At 37.4% G+C, this 12,897-nt stretch overlaps 1 protein-coding gene across 1 annotated transcript in view; it reads right to left on the bottom strand.

Moving 5' to 3' along the window:
* The window catches only part of Ten-a (tenascin accessory), a 596,228-nt gene that overhangs the window by 241,247 nt on the left and 342,084 nt on the right, over positions 1-12,897 (bottom strand). Inside the window, exons 13-14 of the mRNA XM_068225631.1 lie at positions 10,766-11,008; positions 2,221-2,386 (exon numbers count right to left, since the gene is read on the bottom strand). Of these exons, the coding sequence (XP_068081732.1) occupies positions 2,221-2,386; positions 10,766-11,008 (409 nt within the window). The remainder of the gene's footprint in view (positions 1-2,220; positions 2,387-10,765; positions 11,009-12,897) is intronic.

Below are 12,897 nucleotides of genomic sequence, written 5' to 3'. Positions count from 1 at the left end.
CCAGGACAAGTTGCAGTATGGAGAGAAAAAATTATTGGTGGAATTAAAGAAATTCATGTCACATTATTGGAAAGAACCAATTTCTTCTACTGTAATCACTCATTAGTTAGTATTTTTATGGGATTATTGGTTATGGGATATTTTTATGATAGCAAATATATCACATCCCTGCATTATACTTATTATTAAACTTATTCCATATAAAATTATTTCATGTGATAAATGAAGAAGCTGGGAAGTTGTCAATAATATATATTGTTTATATGTATACAGTATTTGAGAAAACAGAGCTATATACAGAAAATAAAAATAAAAACACAAGATACTTGTATGAGTCACATTTGTGACTAAGGAATCAGTCACGAGAATTGCATCAGTTTCTCTGCTATGGACCCAAACTATGATTTCAAGGCGTGTCTTTCCAGAACTTTGTTAGAGAGTAGCCACCCCTAAGCACAGGAAATCTTCCTTTTCAAATTGGACAGCAATTTCCCATTCTGTGTATGTCATGGCAAGTTGGAGGGGGAAGTTGTAGGTCTTACAGTGTTTGATGCACTCCAACATCTATTATTTGTTGTCTGTTGTACAGTGTACATGGGCTGTCCAAGGTCCAGTATTTATTGGCTACTGTCTATTGGCTTGTGTTATTTAACTGCTGCAGTCTACAGCCTGCTTTTAAGGCATAGATGAGTATTTTGAAAGAAATATGTGTATAATTATACTAGTGTTAAAATTAGTAAGTAGCTAGAAAGGCACAATATAACACAGGTGATATGTATCAGGATACCATGTATTGGTGGAACAATATCTGAAAATTGTGTACATTGTACAAAGTGTGTTGCTGTTATCATTGTTTGCTGTTGCTTATATGATTACTACCAATGGTAAGTCACATTGCCTGATTTCACATATATTTATTTCAGCTTTAGATTTGTGTTTATAGGTTAATATGTTAGGAGAAAGCTTTTCAGTCTTTTGATGGTTTATTTTGAAGGGTTGTTTGTTTATATATATATATTTGTTACTAGAGCCTGATGAAGTGGATCCTCATGGATTATGTCATGTTGCCTGAATAACCAGCACTGACTGCCTTCGTTCAGAGGGTTCCAGGTTCGATCCCTGGCTGGACTGGGGATTTTAATCGCTTCTGATTAATGCTTCTATCTTGGAGACTGGGTGTGTGTGCTTGTCCAAACATTCTCTTTTTCATATTCAGATAACACACCACACTACCAATCACCAAAGAAATATTCATTAATGATTACATTCTTCCACATAGGCTTGGTGTCAGGAAGGGCTTCTGACAGTGAAATGTGGCCAAATCCATATGTACAACACAGGTGTGGGAAAAGCAGTAGAAGAAGTATATAGTTTAATCCAAATTATTGTGGAGTTATTATTTTAGGTAGATAATCTTGGTGCAGTTCCTACACATCTAATTGTTTTCAGAGGATTAGGTAAGGCCCGTAGTAGATGCACCCATACACAGCTTCATATACATGCCCTGGGAGAGAAGAGAAAATGTATCTATCTAAATTTGATGCATTCATTTTGTTGAACTCGGTTGCCCAAATGATGGACATTTCAGATAATTTTATTTAAATAAGTTAAAGTTTAGTACATATGTAGGCCTACATGTGATGCCCAATTGTTGGGCAAGTACAAAGGGCAAAGTTCCATTTTAAAAATGAAAGAGACCGGGCGAGTTGGCCGTGCGCGTAGAGGCGCGCGGCTGTGAGCTTGCATCCGGGAGATAGTAGATTTGAATCCCACTATCGGCAGCCCTGAAAATGGTTTTCCGTGGTTTCCCATTTTCACACCAGGCAAATGCTGGGGCTGTACCTTAATTAAGGCCACGGCCACTTCCTTCCAACTCCTAGGCCTTTCCTATCCCATCGTCGCCATAAGACCTATCTGTGTCGGTGCGACGTAAAGCCCCTAGCAAAAAAGAAAATTAAAGAGAAAAATTGAACAAATTTTTTATTCAATTTTTACATTTAAATTTCCTATTTATTTTGATCCTCCTTTTTATTTCAGCTCTGTATTCTTCATTTACCACTTATAATACCTGAGATCATCATAATCATTTTCTATATAAAATAACACTTCAGAACAAGCAGGGTTTTCTTATTTTAAATAACTTCCAAATATAGTTGATAAAACACACCAGTATATTTCTACTGCACAACTTTTGTTATAATTATGAATTAAAAAACATACCCTCATGAAAATTGTAATGGTGATGGACATCTAAACTCCAGCCGCCAACATCTGATATATCCACATCAAAACCTTGAAGCATAGCTGTCTGTGTCTCCCATATAACGGATGGACAACTGGAATACTGGTATCCCACAGAGATACGTGCCTGGGCTACTCCATACACCTGCCAAACAAGAAATTACATTATTTATTTATTCCTAAAAAATAATATTTTTCTGTATAAGGCTTCTAAAACCAACTGGCATGTATGTGTGCAATCAGAAAGAATCATTACCCTAAAAATCAATGCAAAATAATTGACTCCTAGTCATCTGAAAGGAACATACACAAACATGATATAGGCTTTTGGGTTTATGCCATGTCAAGAAAATAAGGTGAAATGGCAACATACACAAATTTTAAGAAACAAAAGGAGATATTCCCAAAAGTATTTACTGTACTTCATCAAGGAAGCAATATGACTAATCATTTACATTATTTCAGTGCATGGTAGAATTGTATGCATGTTGTTGTTTGAGTCATCAGTCCATAGACTGGTTTGATGCAGCCCTCCATGCCACCCTATCATGTGCTAACCTTTTCATTTCTACGTAACTATTGCATCCTACATCTGCTCTAATCTGTTTGTCATATTCATACCGTGGTCTACCCCTACCGTTCTTACCACCTACGTTCTTACCACCTACACTTCCTTCAAAAACCAACTGAACAAGTCCTGGGTGTCTTAAGATGTGTCCTATCATTCTATCTCTTCTTCTCGTCAAATTTAGCCAAATCGATCTCCTCTCACCAATTCGATTCAGTATCTCTTCATTCGTGATTCGATCTATCCATCTCACCTTCAGCATTCTTCTGTAACACCACATTTCAAAAGCTTCTATTCTCTTTCTTTCTGAGCTAGTTATCGTCCATGTTTCACTTCCATACATTGCCACGCTCCACACGAAAATCTTCAAAAACATCTTTCTAATTCCGATATCAATGTTTGAAGTGAGCAAATTTCTTTTCTTAAGAAAGCTCTTTCTTGCTTGTGCTAGTCTGCATTTTATGTCCTCCTGACTTCTGCCATCGTTAGTTACTTTACTACCCAAGTAACAATATTCATCTACTTCCTTTAAGACTTCGTTTCCTAATCTAATATTTCCTACATCACCTGCCTTCGTTTGACTGCACTCCATTACTTTTGTTTTGGACTTATTTTCATCTTGTACTCCTTACCCAAGACTACATCCATACCATTCAGCAACTTCTCGAGATCTTCTGCAGTCTCAGATAGAATAACAATATCATCGGCAAATCTCAAGGTTTTGATTTCCTCTCCTTGGACTGTGATTCCCTTTCCAAATTTCTCTTTGATTTCCTTTACTGCCTGTTCTATGTAAACATTGAAAAGGAGAGGGGACAAACTGCAGCCTTGCCTTACTCCTTTCTGGATTGCTGCTTTTTTTTCAAAGCTCTCGATTCTTATCACTGCAGACTGATTTTTATACAGGTTGTAGATAATTCTTCGTTCTCGGTATCTGATCCCTATCATCCTCAGAATCATAAATAGCTTTTTCCAATCAACATTATCGAATGCCTTTTCTAGATCTATGAATGCCATGTACGTGGGCTTGTCCTTCTTGATTCGATCCTCTAAGATCAGACGTAAAGTCAGGATTGCTTCACGTGTTCCTACATTTCTCCTGAAGCCAAATTGATCTTCTTCCAACTCAGCTTCAACTTTTTTTCCATTCTTCTGTAAATAATACATGTTAAAATTTTGCAGGCATGAGATACTACACTAATGGTGCGGTAGTTTTCACACCTGTCAGCACCGGCTTTCTTGGGAATGGGTATAACAACATTCTGCCGAAAATCGGATAGGACTTCTCCTGTCTCATACATCCTGCACACTAAATGAAATAACCTTACCATGCTGGTTTCTCCTAAGGCAGTCCAACTTCCACTTCCTATTATTAAGCTTTTTGAGTATTTGACTGTATTATAGACCAAAGATGAGCACACGACTGGCCACCATGCCCCATACTGCACATCCGGTTGTAATTATTAGAACTACTATTGGCCAGCCATACTCAGGCATATATCGGGGGATTGGTCCTGGCGATCGGAAGATCAGGAAAAACGATGAAAAACTGGCAGTCTCCTGCTTAAATCGGGAGAGTTGGCATGCCTGCCTCTTCCTTGTCTATCCCTTCCAATTTACCATCCCCAATCAGGCCCCTGTTCAGCATATCAGGTGAGGCCGCCTGGGCGATGTACTGGTCCTCCCCCACAGTTGTATCCCGACACAATCTCACGCTCCAGGACACTGGTCTTGAGGCGTAGTGTAACAGTTAACACTATTAGCTGCCATTCTCGGTGGCCTGGGTTTGATTCCCCGTTCTGCCAGAAATTTAAGAATTGCAGGAGGGCTGGGTGTTTAAAATGGTACATGAAGCTCACCCCCATTGGGGATGTGCCTGAAAAGAGCTGCACCACCTCGGGATGAGGACACAAGTTTACTTTATTATGCTACAGAGGTGAACATTAAGAAAAAAAAAGAAGAAGAAGAAAAAAACAGTGCAAAATACTGTGCCATGTCAGAATGTGTGAGGGTAAAATTGGTTCTTGATTTACATTATATAGTGGAATGGTAACGGAAGGTCCCGGATTCTAAATTACTCACGTCAGTTCATTCATCAGCTGTTTTATTATTCTGCATGGCTCTTGAGTTGTTCTTGCACTCAGAAGACTCACCGGTTGAGTTTCCATCTTCCAACTCTTCGAACGAAAACTAATTTTCACTTACATCCGTAGAGTCCAAAATTAAAATAATCTCCTTTTCACTGATTTTCCGTTTACTTCCCATATCACAAAATACCATATTTGCTCTTGTATTAAACCCCCTCGCATATTAGACACCCTTGGCTTTTAGAGACAAAGAAAATGAAAAAATAAATCTTGCATACTAGAACTCCCCTTCCAACATAATTCGTCAGAGAAGAACAATGATTCAACTTTGAAGCGGGTACAAGCATTATGCAGCTCTGATAACATCACACAAATCTGTGAACAGTTTCGTCCATATGACCCATGCAATGAAAGCACGTGTTGAAGTCATGTGGTACATCTGTGTTTTGTAGTTAAGAAATGTCTGCCTCCATAGCATAGGCCTATTGCAGCTCTGATGACGTCACACAAATAGGTGAATAATTTCGTATCCGACCTGCGCATTGCAAACATGAATCAGTGATTTATATATATGTTTGTGTTTTGTAGTTACGAATATCCGCCAGCGTAATGGTTAACACAATTAGCTGCCGTTCTCGGGAGCGTGAGTTTAATTCCCGGTACCGTATTGCCAGAGATTTATGAATAGCAGGAAGGTTGATTTGCAGTAAAAATGGTACATGCAACTCCCGTCCACTGGGGGCCTGTCTAAAAAAGAGCTGCACCACCTTGAGATGAAGAAACAAGTTTACTTTAGTTAAGAATTATTCATAGTTGTTTCTAGGCCTATTAATATAGGCAGGCGAGCTCATTAACAAAGTGATCATTTAATATCTCGTAACTTGGGCCAATATAGGTTTTTTGGAGAGAAGTAGGTTTAAAATGTAATAAAAACAATCCAATCACAGTTGTTTAACTCACCAATGTACATAACAAATAATAACAATATTGATTTTTTCCCCGACTTACTTTCAACGATTTTTGGAGACGCCAAACAAAATATACTAGGATATGCATTAATAAAGAATGGGAGACAACAAATGTACGAAATTAAACATGATGAGAGTAAAATGCATTGCTGCCACACCTGTAGATATCCATAAATGCGGCAAATTTTCCTGTTATTTATTTTTATTCTTTCAGTCGTGGAACTTTTAGCACTATCTGGGCGATAGCATACCTAACCTAAACAATACAGTCTCTCTTATCTCATTTACAGCTGTTTAGGTAAATCCTGATGTGATAAATGTAGAGAACAAGCATGAAATATACTTAAAAATAAGGTTCCGGCTTTCAACAGCCACGGTTATGAAGAAAATGCTTCCAGTCACTCTCTATTACATTCAGAGATAAAACTTGTAACATACGCTAGTTATCAGCTGTTGGTTCAGCATGCTTTCAGTAGGAGTGGCTTCTGCTACACACGTACGCACACCAGCTGGGAATATTAGAGACCATCTCCTGAAACCATTTGGGAATAGCTTCACACAATTTGGACTCTATAGTAGTCTGGAACGAAACTATTTTTAACAGGTTCAATAGACGGGACCTCGAATGCTCTCAGTCTTGATTGCAGTGCATGGCTGATTAGATGGCAGTGAAGATGATGTCACTTCGAATGACAACACACCGGTAGCAGGGAAGTTAGCAGTACAAGATAATTAAAATGAAAGCAGTGATCAGGTTTACTGTGTGGTAGGCCTACTGTTCAACTGACAGAGACAAATGACTGGCCATTGAGTTATTTTGTTCAATATTGCATAATATGATAATACGATACCTTTATCCCTTTTCTCTATGGGGTCAAGTGTGAAGTAAAATTAATTTTTGTAGCGATTTTTTTTTACCGTATGCCCTCTCTGACGTCAACCTCATCAGAGGAATTAATGAGATGAAACGAATTACGTGATATGAGTAACTAAAACGGATTATATTTACTTTATATGTAAGCCTAAAAGTCGTGTTCACCATTTATTGACTTTTTACATTTAGAAATACTGCCTTCCGATGAAAATAGCCAGTAAATTCAAATACATTCATAAGTTTGTTAAAGAACAGTGTGGAATGTTTAGATGTTTACACAGCTCTTTATAGCCTAGAAGTCATGTATTCACTGCACAAAACTTGAGGTTACCACATATTGGACCCCCTTTTATTTTTTTGCTGTAAAAGTGGGAGAAAAGGGGATCTAATACACGAGTAAATATGGTAAAGGTATAAATTGCAAAAAAGCTGGTCTCAAATCTAGCAACACATACACAACTAAACATGATCACTTCTCACTACTTGAGTAAGCCACAGAGGTAATAACAGCACTCTATTTGGGGATTCCCCTTTCAGTCAGGGCTGAAAGTGTCATTTAGTGTCATCTGTTAAGCTTTTTGAATATGTGCTGGAAACCCTTTATCTTTGCCTGTTCAATATATTAAATTCCACTCGAAAGGCAGCCTGTTATGGGATTTAATACATTAAATTCCACTTCTTAAGGGTTAACACAGAACATAGTGTCAGTCCTACTAATACATTCCATTGGTCCTGCACTCAAGCCAACCGCTAAATCTGATCTGTCCTATTTCCTGCACTAGCCCGCTCAGCCTGTCCCATCCTGCAACTCTGAAATAGCGGGCTGCTTTAGGACAATCCTACCATCCCGCAATGAGAGGGGGCAGGACACAGGACTTGCTTTCTTGCGGAGACCTCCAGTTTCTACAGTAAAGGGGACATTCCCTGAGAGAGATTTCATAGTCAAGAGGATAAACATTTTCGGAGACTTTTCATATTCAGACTTTGTTGCTTTTCTCATAAGCTGATGCCATTCCGTACAGTAGTTCTCCATGGTAAGTTAGTGATTTCTCTTATCTGATCAACCCTTCTTTTTGTGACTTTTCGTAACCTTTTCCATTTCATTCCTTTGTATTCTATCAGTAGTCCCCAAGAAGATTGTGAACAGTGGATCCCAGCAGTGTCTGGTTGGCCATTTTTGTTCTACACTTAACATCTCTTCAATATGTACTAGATGTACTCAACACGATCTAATAATCTGAAGGTTTATATTTCCACAGCTTTCATGTAACATATACAATCTGTGCAAAAACCAACATAATTCAAGAAACAAAAATAGGATTTAATTAACAGACTATGAAAAGTGCCATTTTAGTCCTTTTTAGATCATTAAGTTCCATTTAGCCCTTTTTAGATTGAATAAGATTCCCACAATAGAATATTAGGGGCATAAAACACAAAATTATATTGAAAATTTCTTATTAAGGTGCAAGGAAAAAAAACCCAGGTTAAAACCTAAGAATCTGGGCCCTAGTTATAACAGTGTGCATCAATCAGATCTTGTGTTCTTCTGAACAAATCAACAACTGACACCCTGCAAATGATGCAGGTGTAAATTTTCAGCCTGAACATTTATTCCTAAGTGGCACAAAATACTTAAAGACAGTGAAGAAAGCCTGAATGATGCTCCACATTCTTGACAGCCATCCTTATCAAACATCAACATCACTTATGTCACATTGACAGAAGATTGTCATTTAATGATAGGAACCACCACAGAGGAAATAACTCTTATGCTAACGTCATCTCCACTGAACTCTAAAATATTGGCAGGATTTGTGCATTATATATTATGTCAATTAACTTGAAAATTCATATCAAAGTACCAGAATAAGTCGTGTTATATTGGATACTCAAAGTACAAGTCATTTATTTATTTTTAACAGTTAGCAGAAGCAAATTATTATTAAAAAATGAAAATAAATTCATTTTCTGAAATACGCTGATGTGTTATTCATTTCAAAACTTCTACAATTAATACTGACTCCATTTATATATATTTTTCAAAAGACATCAGTCCACAAACCATGAATGACTATAAGGATCCTGAATTTTTACAATTTAGGCAATGATAACCAAAAATATTAAAATTGTTGTACAGAAAGGAAACATTTAGGAGTAGTATAAGTGATGAGAAGCTACGTGGATAGTATTATGGTGCTTTGGCTGCCCTGATCATTTTGCAGGCTTAATCCAGGCTCTTCACCTGAATGAGCTAACAGAAGAATTTCCCCTCACAAATGGGCTCAAGCAAGGCTGTGTGCTTGCTCCTACCCTTTTTGCCCTGTACATAGCAGCCATACTTCACGAGACTTCTACTATCGACCATGTCGGTGTAAAAATTAAGTTTCGGTATGATGGCGGACTGTTCAACCAAACCAGGCTCCGTCCCCAGAGAACGACTCATAAAACTCGGATAATGTAGCTTCAATATGCTGATGACAATGCAGCACTAGCCCGTATAACTGAGGAGCTTCAAACATCCATCAACTGTTTTAAGGAAGCTTATGAATGATTTGGTCTGACCATCAACATCCATAAGACTAAAGTACTGTAATTGCACAGTCAGTACCAGGTGGTACTGTCCCTGAGCTAAATGTCACCATAGCAGGAACACCTCTTGAACAGTAGACCAATTCACCTATCTCGGTAGTATTCTAACTACACGCTACAACTCAGAAAAGGATGTGGAAAATAGAATACACTCTACCCATGCAGCTTATGGCTGCCTCTCCCATCAAGTTTTCTTGAATAAAGATCTCAAAATATATACCAAACTAATGGTGTACTGAGCTCTAGTCATAACAACATTACTATATGGATGTGAAATCTGAACACATTATCGTCTTAACATAAAGAAACTGGAGCACTTCCATCAGCAGAAACTTAGATCTATCATGAACATCAAATGGGATGACTACATTAAGCAATGTGGCAGTTCTTGGCAAGGTGCATATGAACAGCATAGAAGCCTTCATCATCATTCATTGGCTTAGATGGGTTGGTCACATCCAGCATATGAACAGCAGACTGCCTAAACAACTTATCTATGGTGAGATTGGTCACAACAAAAGGCCTCAAGTTGCTCCTTTGAAATGTTATAAAGACCAGCTTAAGAAGACTATGAATAGCATCAACATAAATGCTAACACCTAGGCAACAACTGCACAAAACTGTGCTTTTGGTGCAAAGCTATTGCAGAAGGTGTCTCACTGTTTGAGCAGGCATGTTGCAGACAAGAAATTGAAACTCATGAAAAGCAGAAACTGTGTCAAGACCAACTACATCCTCCATCCATCTTTAGATGTGACCTGTGTGGCCGCATGTTTCTTGCGAAGATTGGCTTGATCAGTCATCAGCAACATCTCCACAGAGCCAACAGACTTTAAAGAAGAATTGCAAGAGAAAAACATATTCTCGGAAATGAGTAGCGGCCGACGACAAAGTGATAATTTAAAATTGTCACCGAATCTTTTAAAATGTCCACTATAATTTTTCCAGTCATGTAATGGATTTCAAGCTTTTTCAAGATTTTCCACATATGCTTAGGTACACTGCCTCTGCTTCTAAGTAGCAGACCCATCATGGACCAGTTTTCTGGGCGAATGTTACATCTCTCACTCAGATATGGGATGCATGGTTCATAAATGTTCTTCTTTTCCTGGTCAATTTCCTTCACCGGGGATAAGTCTCTTTTGCACGGATGGTTGGATCAATAATAACAGTTCTCCTGTAGTCTAACTACTCTTAAGCCCTGGCATGAAAGAATTAAACTATTGTTGTTGCAGCTTTCGACGAATGACCAGTATATATAACATGATGTACTGAGGGCAGAATTCCACATCGACATACTATGAGGTACTCTTTACTTTCTATTTCTTATCTGAATAAGTTTACTTGATCAAACACAGTTAAACATTTTGTTGGTGATATATTCTAAATAGTTAGGCAGCTTAGTTTTAATTGGAAGAACTAATAATAAACCTACCTTTTGTTTGTACACATTGCGTTTATTCCAAGCAAAAGTATGAGTAAGATGTGGATCTGCTTCATAAGTACGAATGTGGACTGAACCTTCAATTTCTACCCTCACATGAACATGTGTGAGTGTTGGAGGTATGGTGGCATGTGTCAGTCTCATTAAAACTCTTGATAGATACCCTGGAGCTTGGCTACTTTGATACATCAGATGTAAAGCTGATCCTGGAATACGAATGCTCTCCTGAAGAATCTGTATAAACAGAAAGGCTTTATTTTAATTAAATTGATAAATATACATTGTTATATACAAACTTCATATATGAAGGGTAATCATTGATTTAAATTGTACTCTGGAAGACAAGAAATCTAAATCAATTTTTCATGCACCAAACAATATAATGCTACTTGCATAGAATAAAATTTAGAGGAGTTAGAGATATTTGGTGTGAAGGTAGAATATGGTGTATTGCAGAACAATGGTCTCCTATTTTTTTACATTAATTTTAAATTTACTTAATTAATGAATAATATTGAGCGAGTTGACCATGCAAAATCTATTACAGAACTATTTAAAATAGTTTTACTTGAGTCCACCTTGTCAATACACCTTATAATGATAGACAACTATTTATTTTATCATACATGTTTCAAGAAAATCATCCATTCCCTTCATCAGTGATGTCAGCTCAAAGAATAAACCAATATAACACTATCTTTTGTTTTTTACAATTTAAAGAAGTATTGTGTCCTAATTCACCATATCAATGAATAAAAAAAAATAATGAAATATTATGAAAATGATTATTACAAAAAAAATTGTTGAACTGAATGAGACTACCTATTGATGTGGTGAATTAGGACACAATGAGAATGAGAAATTAAGATCTTCAAGTTTTTCTTCTTTTTGTTCCTGGAACAAAAAGAAGAATTTATATAGGTGTCTGTGAAGATGAGGGCCCTACCTAGGATGATTTCTAATGTTGAATACACCACACACACCTAGTCCCTGAGCCATCAGAATTAACCAATTAATATTAAAATCACCGACTCTGCTGGGAATTGAACCCGGGACCCTCTGAACCGAAGGCCAGTATGCTGACCATTCAGCCAACGAGTCAGACATATCACTGATGAAGGGAATGGATGATTTTCCCGAAACATGTATGATAAAATAAATAGTTTTCTATCATTATAAGGTGTATTGACATGGCGGACTCAAGTAAAACTATTTTAAACAGTTCTATAATAGATTCAGACAAGTGAATACAGGATCAAACAACCATATTAACCTATTATCGTTAAGTTTATCAACAGTTGGATATGCAGTTCGGAGCACTCAGCTATGAGCTTGCATTCAGGAGATAGTGAGTTCAAACCCTGCTGTCAGCAGTCCTGAAGATGGTTTTCTAAGGTTTCCCCATGTTTACACCAGGCAAATGCTGTGACTGTACCTTAATTAAGGCCACGGCCACTTCCTTCCCACTCCTAGCCCTTTCCTATCCCAACGTCGCCATAAGACCTATCTGTGTTGGTGCAACATAAAGCAAACAGTAAAAATAACAAAATTTAAATTTTAAAACTTCAAAATACAAATTGTATGGAAAGCATTATGCATTAAATTGTACAATAAAGATCATCATAATTTTAACAACATAGTTACCAGTTAAAACATACATATATTTATATATTTCTCACATAGACACATCTGACCATACTTGTGGATGAGCAGATGGATCTGGAAGACAAAACACATCGGAAGAGAAAATGAAGTTCTACTACAATGATACAGTACAATACTAAATAAAACATAAAAATCATTACAAACTATGTGTAGATATAATGGATAAAGAATCCTTGATAACCATAAGGGATATATATGTGTTTTGTAGATCCTTGAGTGTGAATCCCAGCTTCTTGAGAAAGGAGCTTGTGACCTCAAAGGAGGTTCCTGTGGATCCAAATAGAAGGCCTTTTACTTCCAGTGCGTATCCAATTGTTCTATAGCTCTCACTTTAGTGAGGGTCACATGAGAGCTTGTTTGTTGTTTAAAGGGGCCTAACATCAAGGTCATTAGCCAGGTCACATGAGAGGCAAGCATCTTTCTTCTCCTCATCCACCAGCTATGCCAGCTGTGTGTTC

The sequence above is a fragment of the Anabrus simplex genome, chromosome 1 (genome assembly GCF_040414725.1).
Source record: "Anabrus simplex isolate iqAnaSimp1 chromosome 1, ASM4041472v1, whole genome shotgun sequence".
NCBI classification, from domain to species: Eukaryota; Metazoa; Arthropoda; class Insecta; order Orthoptera; family Tettigoniidae; genus Anabrus; species Anabrus simplex.
The sequence above is the reverse complement of the archived record's forward strand: the minus strand, read 5'-3'. Positions and strand labels throughout refer to the sequence as shown.